The 18982-nt window shown below is 41.3% G+C and overlaps 1 protein-coding gene across 2 annotated transcripts in view; it reads left to right on the top strand.

Moving 5' to 3' along the window:
- The window catches only part of LOC139930788 (phospholipid phosphatase-related protein type 5), a 65315-nt gene that overhangs the window by 32374 nt on the left and 13959 nt on the right, over positions 1-18982 (top strand). For both annotated transcript variants that reach the window (XM_071924069.2, XM_071924068.2), the window contains exons 3-4: positions 1883-2133; positions 17964-18140. In XM_071924069.2, coding sequence (XP_071780170.1) covers positions 1883-2133; positions 17964-18140 — 428 coding nt within the window. The remainder of the gene's footprint in view (positions 1-1882; positions 2134-17963; positions 18141-18982) is intronic.

The following is an 18982-nucleotide window of genomic DNA, read 5'->3' on the forward strand; positions in this document are numbered from 1 at the left end:
AAGCAATTTTCGTTATCCCTCTCCTCCCTGTTCCCATGGCCGGCCAGGATGTGGGGTTTTGTTAGCGACTGTAACTCGGCCGCAAAACGCCGAGGTGCCCACGTTTCCGCGCTTGTGTCGGCGAAAGTGGGACAACGTCGGAACGATGAGTCCCGAGTCCTCGTGGCGAACGCTCAACTCGTGAGTCACGCCGACAATTGACAAAATCTATTTGATGGCTGTTAAAAAAACGGACCTGTCAGCATCTCTCGGCGCACACCATTCCTCACGCGGGTGACGATAAACAAGAGAAGAAAGGCAGTGACTTCGACGGTGACATTTAAAACAAGGACTTTGCGAGAAAGAGGGGGGGGAAGAAGAAAGACGCGCCATGCTCAACAGCCATGATGACTTGCCGCCTATTTTCATGGATGTCTTCCAGCTAAATGCGCTTCAAAGGCCGAGTTGAATTAGCGTGCGCCGGCACAAACACTTGACAGCGATTGCAAAAGCTCCTATTGTTGCCCCAGCAAATAATGCATCCTGGAATAGTGTCTTTGTCTATGTGTGTATGTGTTTGCTTCTGTTTGAGCACTTCTGCCAGTGTATGTGCGTGTGTGTGTGAGAGAGTTGTCTGACTAAGCGCTTGTTTGGTAATTTAGTGTGACAGAAGGCAGGGCTCTCCTAGGAGGAAAGCAATCATTTCTGTTAAAGCCCCTCAATCACCGAGACGTAAAGCCCGGCTGTGTTGGTTAAGAGCAATAGGAATGGACACCGGTGCATCGGGGACTCTTAACGGGGCGTGTGTGTGTTCAGTATTGGCGAGCGCAGCGGGGGAATATGTTCCCGGCGCTGAGATCTCCCCATAGAGAGCGTCGCATTAGAGTCGGCCTGTTTTATGCGGCGTCACACGTCGCGGGGAACAGCGGGCCTCTGCTGGGGGATGAGCGCGGTTCCATTCACACTGAAAACACAAGGCGGTTGAATGATTTATGCCCCGTCCTTGTTGCTTCAAGAAGCACTTTGCCGAAGTCAGAAACACGGTGTCTCTTTTTAGATGTTTAGGGAGAGAGGAGACGGCAAGCAGGAGCTACCATCAGCAGTAATGATGCCACTGCATAATTAACCCAGAATGAAAATGCTAATACTGATCTTGTAATAAAAGGCCGATACCTGCCCTAACCCTAAAGACGAGAAGAGAAAATGCATATCTAGTAGTGTCACCATGACCCATAGATTGCTGATGTTAGCTCCCACCTTCCATCTGTCCTCTCTCAGTGTCTTCTCCGCCCCTTCCTTCCTCCATCGTACCTCCGGGGTTTGACCAATATGGGTTTTTGAAGGCCGATGCCAATTCCAACATTGTTGGATTAAAGCTGCCAGCAGACGATATTTTGTACCAATATCCAATATTTTAAAATTTGACCATTTTGATGCCAAATGATTCCAATTTTCACAAGTATTCAGTGTTTCCTCCAGAATTTAATTCTTGTCATGGCGGGCAAATTCTCTGAAACAGCATTTAGACCTTCATGGGACACTAAAACTCTCCATTGAAACCTACGATAGCAATACTAATACTACTAATAATAAACATAGTCAAGCTTACTTGTGTGGAGTCCGATCAAAATGTTGCATTGGAATCATTTCTGGCTAAGCACTTCCCTTAGAGTGTAGTATTGACCATTATCATACAGTAAAAACTACAGCATATCCATCATATCAGAGGTGGACGGCACTGACTGGCCAATATCTGATCTTTAATAAAAGGCCAATGTCAGCCTGATATATCAGTAAACCAATATATCTAAATCGAATCATAATAAGGAAGAGAAATTGCATATCTAGTGGCACTCACTTTCCCATCTGTCCTCACCCCTAAACATCTCCCCCGTCTCCCCAGGAGTCTACACCTTCGGCCTCTTCACCGTCGACATCTTCGTCAACGCCGGCCAGGTGGTGACGGGGAACCTGGCGCCCTACTTCCTGACGGTCTGTAAGCCAAACTACACGGCACTGGGCTGCCAACAGGCCCTGCGCTACATCAGCAACCCGGAGCCCTGCACCGGAAACCCGGACGACGTCCTGCGCGCCCGCAAAACCTTCCCGTCCAAGGAGGCGGCGCTCAGCGTCTACGGCGCGCTCTACCTGGCGGTGAGTTCATCTGCTCTTCCTTTTAAAGGTCTCACATTGTATTATTCTGTGCTTTCATACAGTGCCTCAGGGTAAGAATAATGTTCTTCATGATGTTTTGCGACTATATGTAGTTTAGTTAAGGGTATGTATTGAATGAATTTGAAGACTAAGCCCTCTCCATGCTGCACCTACACTGACCACAGCTGCTCTAATTCTGGAGGCATGCTAGGGGGGTTGCCAGTTCAAATGCTGCAAACTTTCCTGATTGGTTGATTTATCAATTGTATGAAGAGGGGATTGTGATGCGTGGAATGCAGTTAGTCTGAAACTGCCTGTAAAAAAGGATGGATTTTTTAAAGTGCAATTACTTTAGATTTATCCAGTCAAACAAAATGTCTCCAATTTTGATGAAATATGTATGGAGGAAAATATGAAGTACTTAGTAATAGGGTCCCTTTAAATGTACCCACGTGACCAGGACATGGCTGAAAATGAGAGCCTGTACCTGTGTGTCAGCTCTGTTAAAGAAAGACTGAAGGAATGATGGAATGAATGAATGATTTGGAAGCCAACTTTGCCTGAGTGGGAGGAGGTTAGTGCTCAGAACAACAGTAGCAGAAGAACAGGAGAATGTGCATAGGGTTCATAGGTGTTGAATGTCACTGACATAACACAGGCAGAGCTGAATATAATAATCTTAAATCTGATTTATTCTGTTTTCATGTTATTGTTTTGGTTGCCCAGTCAGGTTATGTGAGTTTAATTTTGAATTTTCCAATCCCAAGATTCCCTTCTCCGATGTGTGTTGTTTCTATAAGTTGGAAGGGTGTGAGCGATGTATTTATGCAAATCAGATTCATCCCAGAGCACTTTGGATAAAGCATGCTGCTCAGTCAGTTTAGCTGGTTCAGCTATTGAACAACAGCAAGAGCTAGAGCTACAGGTATTCAGTCATAGGAAGGAGTTGACTGAGAAGCAATGATCAAACCAGTAAATTATATATATTTTTGTAAGATTTATTTGCACCAAAAGACCACTTACAATAGCACCAGTGCTGATACACCATGTAACACTAAATGCAACACATTAACTACTTGTTTCAACATTGTGTCCATTGGTTTCATCATTCAGTCATCTTTGTCAGTGTTTTGTTTTGCCTCTGTATGCAAACTTAATACATGGCTAGAGAGCGGTCCAAGCCGTCATGCATGTATTTTGGATAGGCTCCTCATTTGGCTAGCTAGGCGTTGCGGTGGAAGCCTGTGAGGAGCAGATATGCAGGCAGGCGAACCAGGTTACATCACCAGCAGCCACAGCGGAGATGCAGGATTTGCATGCAGTCCATCAGGTTTCATCAAGCCAACACTACGGCGCGGCGGCCAAGAACCGCCACGAACCTGCAATGCACACGCCGTATCAGAAACCGTTAAGGGACAGATTAGTGAAGCGGCAGCCTCATGGGTGGAGCGCCATAGGGATGCATCGCAACACGTCGTTTTCACTGTCGAAGGACTCACGCGAGGAAAATCTGGACGAGTCTCGTGGACAGGATCCAGTTATCTGTCTGGTCTCAGCCCAAAAAATGGATCGTTCCAACTGGGCGCTTCCTCCGAGATGAAGCCGAAACCTGGGAACAAGAAAACTAATGCGACTGAAAAACAGTGAATTTACAGTATATTCATAGATCTCACACTGCTCTCCGTAGCAGGGGGTGATTTGAGTTTGCAGCACAGAGCAGTTTCAGAGAAAAAGAGGTACTTATAAAAAGATATCTTGATTTCAAGGGCATTTTTGCACACATTGTCATAATCCTTGGTTAGCGCACGGTATAATTCACCATCTTTGCTTGGCACACACAACAGAATGCTGCTACAGTATCTCCCATAGGATTTTCTACTTACGACCAGTCTCTCTGTAATATTGCACACTGGCTCTGGGCCCCCTCTCATGTATTCAACACTGTTGGTTTTACCATGCCCTTATTTAAACACTATTGGCGGATCAGGATTTCTGCTTTGGCTAGTATCATACCTCTAGAGCTGACGCCACGTTAATCTAGGGGTGGATTGGACTATGTAGGTTAATATTGTTGCAATGATAAGCCTCCCCCACCAAGCTGAATAAGCCTGTTAGTTTATTTTAAGATTATCTCTGTGATTCTTGCACAGTCCAGCCCTTAAAGCCAGGCTACTGAATGATTCAATGGTCAGATATTAGGCTTGTGGAAGATGTTGCTAGCTGTGGTGGTGATGATTTTGAATGCTTAGACGCAAATATCATGCAGTCAATATAGATTTTTAGTAATTAGCTGATATATTAAAATTGTTTAACTTTAGACCCCGATGTCTCGGCCACTCCAAAGGCAGTTCTTATTCCATTTCACATACATACACATATATTATCTAAAGTAAATTGACATCAAATGATCTGTTGTAAGAGATTGACATGTAATATGCATTTACATTTACTATGAGATGTGACTGTCTTGTTAGTATGGTTAGTAGACCTTTTCATAAACTCATCATATTGCTTTAGTAAAGTTAAGATGTAAAGATGTAAAGTAAAGATGAACTACATTTATAAGATAGGCATGGCACATAATATGGATCTAATTTTATCAAAAGTTGTAAACTAATTGTTGCATGCCATAATATATTGTCTCATAACCTGCTCATGATGCATGATTCATGATGCATTATAGTGTATTGTGGCACTTTTTGATGCAGTTCTAATTTAATTCTAACACGCTAATGATGTGCATATGATGACTGTTAATGTGCTATAGCCAACAATTCAAGTAAAGAGTTACCCAGTAGACATAAACTATGATTTCATCCAACTGTCAAATGAATTGTAAGCAAACTTTTAAAATGTTGTACAAATTAAAATGCAAAATGGGTGCGTTCCCTCCGTTGGGTTGAAGCAAATAAAAAGGCTTCCTGAGCATAAAACTAGGTCAGTGAGAAAAATGGGATCGTTCAAGAATTGATTAATATTGGGCAAATGTTTTTGTTCTTTAGTTTCGTCTAATGTTCGCCATATTTCATGCTTTCATCCAAAGACAAAAAAAGAAATTAACTTTGGAATATTATAATATTCATAGTGTACATTCAAAATGGGCACCTTATACATGGAAATGACAGTGTATGCATTTCTGGGAGGCTGTTGTGGAGATATTTTGCTGACAATTCAAGATGTCCAAACCCCTTTTTGAACTGTTTGCAATGAGTTTCACCCATTGGTTGAGCCGATCATGCAAGCCCACATCATTGTCTATTCAACAAATGTGTTTTCATCTGCGTTTATTGCATCTTTAATCTAAAAAAAAACTTTTCCATCTCAAGAGAGCATAAAAACTTTGGAAACCCAGCTGTAGTTGCAAGGCTGTAACTATGACAAGGAACTAGATGACTTTAGTATTCTTTTGTGATTTTTGACCAAAGCTAATTTTTTCACTTCAAACATAGTTCCTTGGTGAATAGTTTTACATTTATACACCTAGTGTAGATGCATGCGGTGCTTAAATTCATGTAGGTGTTTGTCATTGGCTTAAAGAGGAATACCTCACAATATGACCATTCAAATATTCCTCCTTTGCCCCAGAAGAGCTTAGTTAATGTTAGTGAACTTTCATTACCGTCCCTCATAGCAAACAGTAGGGAACAGATAGTCCCACCCCTCATACTGTCATGTCACACCAATGTTCTGTACAACCTGAGCTGGAATAAAATGGGTTGACTATGAAAGAATCCAGGAGAATATTTGGGGATATAGACTTACTTTCCAGTCGAGAACTGGTAGCACTGCTAAAAATAAAGTTCACTCAGATGTATAGAGCTCAAATAAGCATTCTTGGGAATGCAGAGTGTGTCAAGAAATTCCAGGTTTTACAGCTTGATGTTTAGAGTCTTGGTTATCTATTGCTCATATTCACAAATACTCATTAGAGGCTCCAAGGCCAGAGGAATAACACAGGACTGTTTAACTTGCGCGGTCTCTCCCTTGAACCACCTTATGTCAAAGTGTTTATTATCTATTATCGCAGCATCTGAGCACTGAGCAATTAAACTGCAGGCTCTAGTGTGCGTGACCTCACATCTAATCTCTCTGACGTCTAATGTGATTATCGCACTTAACTCTCAGATTAATTTCTCACTTAATTGTCTTATTAGACAAAAAGGGAATCAGAGCACAGTTGTAGATTACAGATACTGTCACTGGAAAGCGGTTTCTCAGAATTACTTGCCGTCTCCCTTCCCATTCCTCTCAAGTTAAATTTTCCTGCTTAGAAAGCATGAGTTTAGAGATGTTCCAGAGCACAATAGCTTGGTAATAGCCTTAAAGAATTACACCAACTTTTTTGGAGTTTGGAGGATTGGCACCAAGATCTGTTTCTCTGGTAGATTGTTCTGTTTGGTCATCACATATTGGGTAAAGTGACCAATGGGCCAAACTCCCAAAAAGTCAAATTCTAATCTTAAAGGTAAAGCTACAATCTGCAAAATTGTGCTCTCGCAGCTGTGCAAGAGGAATTACAAAAATATACGATCCAGAATGCAAACAGTTTGTTTTTAGCAAAAGCTAACCTTGCTGGCTAGCAAGCATGTTAACACTAATCAGAATGCTAAAGACATCAAAAGTTCACTCACTAGTGTAGCAAGATCGTAGCTAAAGCTCTTTGTCACTGGAAAACCCTTGTTCCAATGCCGAGAATGGGCATGCACAAGTTTCTTTTCTGTGTGCCATTTCTTAGTTGTAGATGGAAGATCAGATGTAGAGTCTGACATCATTACTGCTAACGTTAGCGTTTTTGATCGGTCAGTTGCCAACTTCAATTTATCTAGTCTCATCTTATCTGTCTCACCTCTCCTTCCCCTTGAGCTACGGTGGCCTGTAATTGATAAAAACAATGAAGTCGCATTTTCCCAAGTAAGCTAGCTAATTAGAGGACAGATGCAACACAAACCTCTACTGCTGAGGTAATATATCACCATGCAAAATACTGTAATTGTTTTTGGTTTTTTTTGGCTTGAGAAAGAGGCTTGTTAGCCTTTGTTGCAATGCCGGAAGTTGAAAAATAATCCTCACTTTGGAGGATGTTCTTCATCTTTCTATCCTTGTGAGCACATTTGGTCCTCATAAGTATAGAAATAAAAGAACACGTTCATAGACTGTAGTCTTTTGACAAGGACATTCAAAAAAGGGAGTGTGAACGTCCCAAAACCTGTCAGAAACACAGAAACACAACAAATGACACGTTTCCAGAATGGTTGTGATTCTCAGTGATGGCTTTGTTTTTCTGTGTCAGAGTGCCAGCGTCTGCCTGAGTGCCCATGAGCGATGGATGTATGGCTTTGGGCCGCCGATGACTCCCCTGCACCACGGGGAAAGCAGATTGGGTTTGTTATCTAGGTCATTTAGCAAAGGCCATTGTGTCTGTACAGCTCGGTGCATAGGACACACACGCGCTTCCACACACAGACAGTTATACACACAGAGCAAGAGCACATGCACAGATACAGACACAAACCCTAAGCAAGAGATAAAGCACACGCATAACAACTTGATGCTAAAATGCCCTTAGGCACAAACATTCACACACATGCACACACACACAATCCTGAAGCGCTGTGGAGATGATGATTACCCCTCTTCAACCGCTCATTGTCTCGTTCATTCCAGCCATGCCAGGACAAAACACACCCATCCAGCATCCGCTGTACCCAAGGATTTATCCAAATTAGGCTGTAATTGCCCCATTCAAATGATAATGTTAGAGCTGGGAATTATTTATTTTAATGTTGTGGCCTGAATCTATTCTATATGGCTGAGTAATTTCTGAGATGTCAAAGACTCTCCAAGCGATATCGGATATGATGTGAAATTCACAGATATAGGACAGGGTTGAAGCCTATTTTCTAGGGCTGCCCCCTAATAGTCGACCAAACGTTAGTCGATGAGAAGAGTCTTAGTCGACCAAGTTTTCATTGGTCAGTTAGTCGCAGGAAAAACAAACAAAAAAAAAGAAACCCTCAAACTCCATTCCGGAGCTGCGCCTTGTCGTTAAAAAGTTATTAGACCAGGGTTGCACTTGGTGGGTGTATTGCTGGGGACCCAAGGACGTGCAGTGTCGGATTTGGTGCAATTTGGACACGCAACACGTTCAATATTAATAAACTTTGAATAAACAAGCGGACAGCGCTCTGTGCAGCAGCGGGGCTCAAAGCAAGCGACTGATAGCCTACGCCTATTGTGTGTTTTTTTTGGGTGAACCACAGTGTATTTCACCGGTGTTTCTGACCGCGAGTAGCCGCGACTTGGGTGTGTTTTTTCAAAAAAAAATTTTTTTAAATAATTAAATTAATATCATAAACGTGCGATGACTAGTCGACTAATGGCTTGAACTAACGACTACTAGTCGACTAGGAAAATCTTTGGTTGGGGGCAGCCCTACTATTTTCCACCCAGTTTATGTTTTCCTGAACTTCAATAAAACTCAACAAGTGAAAACTAGCTTGGTGCTAGTTACATGCTTGTCAGCTGTGTGTGTCTTGACAAATGAAAAGCTATCATGAACTGCATATAGGTTGAATCATTATTGTGGTATGTCAATTGGCGACAGAGAGTAGCAAAATGAAAATGTATTTATGTGTATACACTTAGCACGGCCTACTATGCTAATGTTACATCCCCAACAAAAGATTAAGCCCACTTACAGCAAAGAAGTCCAACAAAAAATATGCAAAACCTAATAAATCAATCTAATGTTGTAAAATGACACAACTTACCTTATCAGGAAACCAGGGAACGTGAAATGTATCTTCTACTAGCTAGCTAAATACTTCCACAAGCTATTTGACTTGTAGAGAATGTGAAATGGAAAAATCAATCTTCCAATGCAACTGCAGTGAAAACTAGTGTCAGCAGGAGCATCAGCTGGTATATATAGGTTACTAACAGGCAACATACTGGCAAGCATAAAAACTTCACCTGACAGTCACGGTTCAACAAACTGACTTCACATTCACTGCCTTCTAAGTAATTTCACCTTGGCTGAACATTTTGACTTTCCATCAGGTTTCGGAGTTGAGGAGCAGTCACCTTCCAACATTAGCTGTCCTGGGAATCTGCTGTCATTACTGACTTTCAGGCTGCTTTTCCCAGCTCTCAATATCGATACTTGCAACAAGGCAAACCCACTTATTGGTGCTTACTAAAGCTCCCCGGTGTATAGAGCTTAAGTTTGATCAACATGGGTTTTGAAGGCTGATATGGACAGCAGTATTTTTTAGAATGAAGATAATATTTAAATGATGATGTTTAATCTTTAAAACAGACTACTTTCATGACAAAAAACAAAAACAAAAAACAATTCTGCAGTGTTTCCCCAAGAATTAGGGTGGAAACAGCATTTAGACCATAAAACACTAAGACCACTAATAACCACCACTGCTACCACTACTACTACTACTGCTGCTACTGCTACCACTACTACTACTACTACTACTACTGCTGTTACTGCTACTGCTACTACTACTACTACTACTACTGCTGTTACTGCTACTGCTACTACTACTACTACTACTACTGCTGTTACTGCTACTGCTACTACTACTACTACTACTACTGCTGTTACTGCTACTGCTACTACTACTACTACTACTACTACTATGCTACTACTACTACTGCTACCACTACTATGCTACTGCTACTGCTACTACTACTACTACTACTACTACTACTGCTGTTACTGCTACTGCTACTGCTACTACTACTACTACTACTATGCTACTACTACTACTGCTACCACTACTATGCTACTGCTACTGCTACTACTACTACTACTACTACTACTACTACTACCACCACCACTACTGCTACTACTACTACTACTACTACTACTACCACCACCACTACTGCTACTACTACTACTACTGCTACTGCTACCACTACTACTACTACTACTACTACTACTGCTGTTACTGCTACTGCTACTACTACTACTACTACTACTACTACTGCTGTTACTGCTACTGCTACTACTACTACTACTACTATGCTACTACTACTACTGCTACCACTACTATGCTACTGCTACTGCTACTACTACTACTACTACTACTACTACTACCACCACCACCACTACTGCTACTACTACTACTACTACTACTACTACTACTACTACCACCACCACTACTGCTACTACTACTACTACTGCTACTGCTACTAATACTGCTTCTACTACTGCTACAACTACTACTACTACTACTACTGCTACTACTACTGCTAATAATAATGATAATCATAATATTCATTTATACTTGCGTAAAATCAGATCAAAATGTCTCATTAGAATCAATTCAGGTTAAGGGCTTCCCATAGACAACCAGTGTAGTATTGATCAATTCTACAATAAATATGTAATCAATGGAACTGCATCATATCCATCATATCAGAGGTGGACAACACTGACTGGACCTTATCCCATTTTTAATAAAAGGCTAATATCGGTCTAACCCTAATAGAGGTCTGGGCCATAAAATTGAGAATGTCCTACCAGAGTAAAATATCCGGTTGAAATGTCCCTTTAAATCAGTCTAAAAGCTGAATATATTAATACAGCAGTGTCTCCTGCCTCCACAGTACAGCCTCTGCCTCCATAGATCCCCCCTTCAATAATACCAGAGGACACCGTTTGAACTTTGCGGTACGGAGAGATTGATGTCTGAAACATCGTCGAGCGGAGGACAAGTCGCTCGGGCTCGTCTCCCCAGGTTGAATTTATCATGTCGCAATCCCCATTTAGCTGACAAGCCTCTGATATACTGAGGGTGCCAACGGCTGCTAATGTCTGACATTAAATGGAAAATATAGGTTGGAGCGCACACCCATCTGTAAAACGCTCGCAAAGGCTATTAAGACGACTCTGAATCAAGTTGACCTGAGGAGTTTTTGGTCGAATGGAGCCCCCGCAGAGAAATATTAAAATATATATGTGTGTGTGTGTGTAGTGTTGTTTTTTTTTCAGAGAGGGCCACTAGCACGTTGTCATGTGCATCTGAGTGTAAAATTGATAATTTTTTGACAGCTCACACAAGCCACAGAGAAAGACAGGGAGAAATCACCTTGACCCGGTTGGGGACAGCCACACACACACACACACACACCATGCACCACTAGTAGACTAGTACAACCAGTCCGACCTAATAACAGCTGTAAGGGTAACATGAATCATGACTGCAGAGACCACTTGACATAGGGAAGCTTGATCAGTGGGCTGGTTAAGTGGGGTAAAGCCCTTGGTACGGTTGATGTTCACTGGCAATAGGTTTGATTTTCACTGTACACACTGTAAGTATTTTTTTATTTCCCCCCCAAATAATGTGGGGTTGAAGGCTGACCTTCCATAGCACAATTACCTTTACATTGTAGGCATTTAGTTGACACTCTTATGACTTTCAATGGTTGGACAGGTTGAAGTTCATTGTCTTGCTCAAGGACACTTTGACAGGACTCAGCACTGCTGAGGAATCAAGTCAGGGATCAAATCTGCGACTGTGGGGCCAATATTGTTTTTTTTTAGTGTCATCCCCCTCTGATATGATGGATATGATGCAGTTTGATTACATATTTATTGTAGAATTCATCAATATGAACACTGGTTGTCTATGGGAAGACCTTAACCTGAATTGATTCTAAAGAGACCACAGAAGTATGCATGAATATGTTTGATTTTATTATTATTAGTAGTAGTAGTAGTACAGTTTATTATTAGTATTTTAGTGTCTCATGGTCCAAGTGCTGTTTCAGAGGCTTTTCCAACACAATTCTGCGCAAAACTGTGATTTTTTTATTTTTATTTTTTGGCATGAAAATGGTCATATTTAAAAGTATGGAGTAGCAGTGCAAAATATTATCACCAGCTTCAACCTAAAAATATCCGTATTGTCGACCTTCAAAATCCCATATCGGTCGAGCCCTACCAGTTGCCTTTCAGTTACAGGACGGTCTCTGGAACCGCCACCCAGCCATTTAGCATTGCAGTTTGTAAAATGTTATATTTATATAAGTCTTGAAAAAACAAAAAGAAAGGAGAGGAAGAGTAAATGAATTACAGAGAGAGAAACGGAAACATTGTGATCTGCCCTTGGAGGAGATTGCTCACTCTAATGAAAAATACAATTAGCCCCTTAGAGGCTGTCTGCTGCCGCAACACAACGTATTTGTGATTAGAGCCAAACATAGCTGTTTCTTCTCCTGTATGTCTGTCTGTTTGTCTCTCTCTCTCTCTCTCTCTCTCTCTTTCTCCACCTCTCTCCAAGAGAAATCAATGGATATCACGGTGCTAAGATGAGATCAGATGGGCTTTCAGGCTTTTAGTGGCAGTTTTTGTTCTTTTTCTGTCTGTCGTTTTCTATTTCTACTCTTCAAAGAAAAGCACCATCGACGCATAACACAGAAAAGGTGAAAGAAAACAGAAAAAAAGGCAGTCCAAAAGATCCTAATGCACCCTCATGGGACCGGGCCTCTGGATTCTCAAATGCTTGTGTTGATGTTCAAATGCTCAGCAAATATTAAGAATCCATATCCATCCATACACAACTCAGAAAGGATACAGAAAAGACTCACAACTATATCATAATGGCAGACAACAGAAAAAAGGCAGTCCAAAAGACCCATTCATCTTTGCCCACACTATTAAAAGCCACTACTGACACTCAAATTAAAAACTTTTCAACTTTTCTAAAGATGATGAGAATAGGGATGGGACGATATATGAAAATTCAATATATTGCAATACAAAAATGTTACAATACGTATCGTGGGGCAGAAAAATGAATTGCAATATTAGCTACATTTTATTCTGCTGTAGTAATCACAAATGAGATGGCTTGACCATCACAATTTCACAAGCTCTCCATCCAAATTATATTATTTGCTCTTAGTAATGACATTTTTAAATTGTTGTTTACATTCTAGCAAGCTAATGCCTAGAAAGATTTGTGACTCAAAAATAAACATAATTCTGCACAGTCATACTTTGTTGTCACTGAACTTTTATTTATTACATTGTATTGTGGTTGTATGGAATCGTGAACCCCATATCGTGTATCGAATTGTATCATGAGATAAGCAGATCGCCCATCTGTAATATAAAACTATTGAAAAGTCTGTCCATGCCAGATTTTGTTCTATATCCCCCTGGTGTTAAATATTTTTTAGTTGGCACACTTTTGCAAAGCTTAATCCAAATCTTCATCATCTAATGGTAAACAACATGTTTGAAATGGCCATCTGCTATTGGCTGATCTTTGGTGCCAGGTGATGTCAGCTTCTATAGAGTACAACAGGTGGTGATCTTTACACAGATTGGGATTTGGGGTTTAGTTACTCTTTAATATGAGAACAACAAGCAAAAACATATATTTCTTTGCTATGGAAGACAGTTTCCTCTTTCCATTTCAAGGTATTGCTGCAATAACATAATGCAAAGTCTGTAAAACATCAGCCCTTTATAAGACATAACTTTACCAGTTTTATTGGCTTGGTCTCTTACAAATATAAAACCATGTGCAAGCATGTTCTTTCAAAATATGAGTTTAGGATCAATCGAGATATTTGACTTTAGCCAAATTGTTTTTTTCAATGTCCCCTTTGTGTTTGATGTAATTTTCTCCTCAACTGAAAGCAGCGATGAAAAACCTCTGAGTCTGGTTGTTAAATTAAAAGGCTTGGGTCTGCAGAAGTGTGTTTTAGTATTTCTTTCTGGGATTGGAGGCTGAAGTTTGTGATTGATTACTAGCCTTGTTTAAGTCCTGGCCCAAGTTTTTCAATTATTTTTGTACCTAAGATCTAATTCCAAATAATATATGTATTGAGATGCAATGGAATCGGCCATGTGTTGAATTTCTACCATTTTTCCATTTTTTAGCAGTCAGGTTTAAAATGGGGAAGGCTGTGGCTGCTGAAAGAAATCATATCCGACATATTTTAATTTATTCTTCTTTGTCTCAGCATGTTCAACAGGTGTTTTGCTCATATTTTTCATACCTTTTATTTATACATTTCCTGTTCTCGAAACATCGGAATTGTCGGTCGTGTTATGTTTAATCCCCCCATTCGCTATACCCATGTTTATAGTCTTTTTTCTTTTTTTTTTGTGGTATCCTATTAGTATTTTGCTGCAGCGATGACCCAATTTCCCCACACGGATTGTTTAATTTTCCTGGGTGCCTGCAGGTCCCAAATCATATTGTCTGAACTCAAGGCCTTGAAAGGTCTCGCATGCGGTTAAAAATAGCAGTTTAAGAAAATGTTGTGCTTTCTTGGTGTGCTGTTTTTCCGATGAGAAATCAGCCCAGTCATGCAGAGATGTATACTCATAGGTCTGCAGTTGTTTTCATTTTCACCTTTCTTTTTTCCAGTTGAGAAATAGGTCTTATATTTTATTGCAACTGGCATTAAAGGGGGTATTGTTTTGCTTTGTTTTGCAATTTTATATCATTACTTTGAGTTTAGGAAATAAGCATGTTAAGTTTGTGAAAATTATAAATATTTTTATTCATTTATTCTCTAGTACCTCTCTCCTACCTACATAGCTACAGGGCATTTTGGGGGCGTGTATGGCAGCCAGAAAGAGCCACGTAAGATGATTGGTCGACTCCAGTGAAGTCAGCTTTCTACATCACAACCCGACCATGTTGTGACATGTTGTACATACCGTTACAAAAAAGTCACATGTGAAAACCCACATGTGACTTCAAAGCACATGTGCTTTTTGGACACATGTTGGTTTCCATATGTGAACATGTAAAGAAAAGTAAGTCATGTGACGTCAGAATACAACGTGAGAAAAATGTTCACATGCGAAAACCAACATGTGTCCAGAAAGCACATGTGCTTTGAATTCACATGTGGGTTTTCACATGTGACTTTTTTGTAAGGGATACAACATAGGCAAAACAACAAATAGTACAATTTTCACTCGTTTTTTACTGTAAACTAACATCCAAGGGTGTCAAACCTTATGTTAGATGAACCCTGGTTGATGCTTGACCGTTCTCTGGTTGTGTAGAATTCACTGTAACTCTGTGTGGCCAGGCCTTATGATAATGATGTATTATTTAAGGCAGTGCATCTGAGCCCCAGATGGCCAGAAGAGGAGAAAAGAGGAGGAGAGGAGGATGATGCTTCAGGGTCCCTCTCTTCTCTCCACTTGACTCATTCGCTCTTCATTTGTGGCTAGACGAAGCCAGATGTGGACTTCCTACTCCAGTTGTATCCTCATCTCCTCTCTCCTTTCTCTGCCTCTCCTCTTCTCTCTTCTCTCTCTCTCATTGTCTTTTGTCATTTTCTTTTTCTCTGGTCTCCTTTTTCCTCCTCTCCTCCCCTCCTTTCTTCTTGTCTCTCCTCTTATCCTCCTGTTTTCCTCTCCTCTTGTCTCTCCTCTTATCCTCCTCTGTTTTCCTCTCCTCTTGTCTCCTCTCTTTTATTCTCCTCTTTTCCTTTCCTCTCCTCTCTTTTATTCTCCTCTTTTCCTTTCCCCTCTCCTCTCTTTCCTCTCCTTTCCTCTCCTCTGCCCTTTCATCTTCTGTCCTCTCTTTTCCTTTCCTCTCCTCCTCCCCTTTATTCTTCTTTCCTCCTCTCTCCTCTTCTTTGCCCTTCCGCTCCTCTCTCCTCTTACCTCCTCCTCTCCTTTTCACCTTCTCCCCTCTCTTCCTTTCTTTTCTCCTGTCTCCTTCGCTCTTCTTCCTTCTCCTGTTCTCACCTCGCCTCTCCTTTCTCCTTCTCCTCTCTTTCCCCTCTGTCCTCCTCTCCTCTTTTCCTTTCCTCACCACTTCTCCTCCTCTCCTCTTTTCCTCCCCTCCTCTCCTCGCCTCCTCTATGCCCCCCTTTCTCTCTCCTCCTCTACTCTTTTCTCCTCTATTTTCCTTTCCTCCTCTGCCCTTCTCTCCTCTCCTTTCCTCATCTACTCTTCCTCTCTTGTCCTTTCCTCCACTCTCCGCTTCTCTTTATTCATCTCCTCCCTTTCTCTCTCCTCCTCTCTTCTCTTTCCTCCTCTATCTTCTCCTCCCCTATCCTCTTGTCTCCTCTTTTCTTCCCCTCTCTCTCTCCCCTCTGCATCCCCTTTCTTTCCTTTCTCCTCCCCAGCATTGTCTCTCTGTCTGTCTTTCCCGCCTGTTTCTATCCATCTATTATTCTCCATCTGCTTCTTCCTCCATCTATTGTCTTTCCTCACTTCCTTTTTGTTTCTTCCTCATTTTTTCATTCTGTTGTTCCAGTGGTAGATGCACCATCACTTCTCTAAATACAGGGGAGAAAATGGAAGAGAAAGACTCCTTGAACAAAGCCTTAAATTTACACATAGCCACAGCTTTCTGGTGGTATTCCCCCCCATATTTTTAATAAAACATTAGTAGCACAGAAAAGGAATTTAGAATTTTTAAGGAATTGTGAAACTCAAAACAGAATAAAATAAAGTAGCAGCTTTTCAGCATTTTCACCTCAGGAGATTTTTTTCCTCCCACCGAAAAAGTTTTCACCCTTACAAAAAAGTAATGTGGAAAAAAAAACAAAATACACATGTGAATTTAAAGCACTTCTTTAGACAAATGTTAATTTTTTTCATGTTGTTTTCCAATGTCACGTGACTTTTTAACTTTAATTTCAATTCACATGTGGGTTTTTTTCACGTTTTCACCTGCCATTATACGTGACAATATTTGTTTCACATGCGAAAACGTAATTACACATGGGAAATGGGAAATTTCACGTGACGTTTTTGTAAGCGTATGTTGCACCAAAGCTCACGTCATGAAAGCTCCCATCCATTGATACTGGGACAGCTTCAGTTGTGACACCGATCCAACTCCCGAGTGAAACTACTATCATTGGACCTCTAACTTACTTCTTTACATGTGAGAACAGTTCAGTAGACGTAGCATTTCGCTTGCGCTGGCACTGTGTCAAGACTATAGCAGCTAGAAAAGACAGAGTCTCTTCTCCAATGCTGAATGCTGCGTGCGAGAGGTTGTGTCCTCGTAGACGTCCTGGAGTTCCACAACCTGTTCAGTAGCTCCATATGCTGTAGCTTTTCCTTCTCATGGTTAGATGTTGTAAAATGGTGCTGATAATATTGACGGCTTTGTGAGGAGATGTTGCAGACCAAGGTTGAAGATGCCATTCTCCTGACCAGCCACTGTCTCAAGATCCATTCAAGCAGCCTTGCCTACAATCTAGGGTTTGACTGAAACTTGGACTAAACTATAAAATAATTTCATTAATCAATTAAAATTTAATGTAAATAAAAATATTTACATTTGTCCATTTCCATGGCAAAAAATAAAAGAAGAAAGAAATGCAAGTATTCAGTGTTTCCTCCAGAATGTTAATCTTGTCAGGGTGGAAAAGAAGATCGTGGGTCACTAAAACTCCCCATTGAAACCCAAGATAATGGTAATAAAACATTCATGCATACTTGTGTGAACAACCAGTGTAGTATTGATCAGTTATATGATGCATATGTAATCAAATTCCATCCAACCTATCAGAGGTGGACGACACTGACTGGACTAACTAATAAAAGTCCAATATTGGCTCAATATATTGATCTAACCCTACTACAATTGCCCGTTATTCCCACTCATTGCTTATTCGCTTTTGCAAAAATCTTCCCAACAACCTGGCAGATTAATATTATGGCACTTACAACCTCCAAAATGTATTCTATCATTGTAAACTTCACATGATTGTTTTTTGTTCCTGCCTAAAGCCACACACAAAGAAGCGATTACTGATTGTGATTGTTGTTGTATCGGCTAATCCCGTGCGTCCGCCTTCCCTTCCAGATGTACGTGACGTGCACGGTGCAGGCCAAGGGCACCCGCCTGGCCAAGCCGGTGCTGTCGCTCGGCCTCATGTGCCTGGCCTTCCTGACCGGCCTGAACCGCGTGGCCGAGTACCGCAACCACTGGTCAGACGTCATCGCCGGCTTCATCATCGGCATCGCCATCGCCACCTTCCTGGTGAGACTTACACCCTAGGGGGCGGGGGGGGGGGTATGTGTGTATGTGTGTGTGAGAAAGAGAGATTGTGGGGTTCTGGGGGGTGGGGATGACAGGCGTCTAACTAGATAGATACATATATACTTTATTAATCCCCAGAGGGAGACTGGAGAGCGTATGCATCGTATACTAATACATATCTCCACTGCATGATTAGGATCCTCTTCAATCTCCTCATCCACTGAAGCTATGTTCATTAACACATAACGACCGCATTCACCTCTAGAGAGATCAAGCAGCGGGGGGAGGCTGATAATTGAGTGATACATGTAATAGCCACATTCCCATAACTGCCTCCAATAACTACCTGCAATTCCACTCCAGCTGCCTAAATGGACAGAGCACCTGTAGGTGCATTTCTGGGAGAGCTGCACTTGATAGGTTTGATGAATGTATTATTGAGGGGACGGGGTGTGCATGATCTTTAAGTGGCTGCTACACCTTGCTCGTTTGATTCACACCAACCATGCAAGAAGGTCAGGAAACATGGCACATGTGCACTCATACACACACACACACACACACACGCACACACACACAAACACACAAACACACACAATCTCTAGTGGGGGATCTGTGGGTCCTTAAAAAGTCTGAAAAAATCTTAAATAATCTAAACATAAGTGCCTTCAAAAGTATTACAATGTCAAATAAGAAAAAAGAGGTCTTAATTTTCCCCCATGGAATGCAGGTTTAGTTTTTTAATTAAGTTTTTTGTGATACAGCTATAAAAGTAGATAGTACATTGGCAGATTCTTTACCCTTGGTGGTATTTAGTCAAGGCAGAGTTGGAAAGAGAGGCA

The sequence above is a fragment of the Centroberyx gerrardi genome, chromosome 22 (assembly GCF_048128805.1).
Source record: "Centroberyx gerrardi isolate f3 chromosome 22, fCenGer3.hap1.cur.20231027, whole genome shotgun sequence".
Lineage (NCBI taxonomy): Eukaryota > Metazoa > Chordata > Actinopteri > Beryciformes > Berycidae > Centroberyx > Centroberyx gerrardi.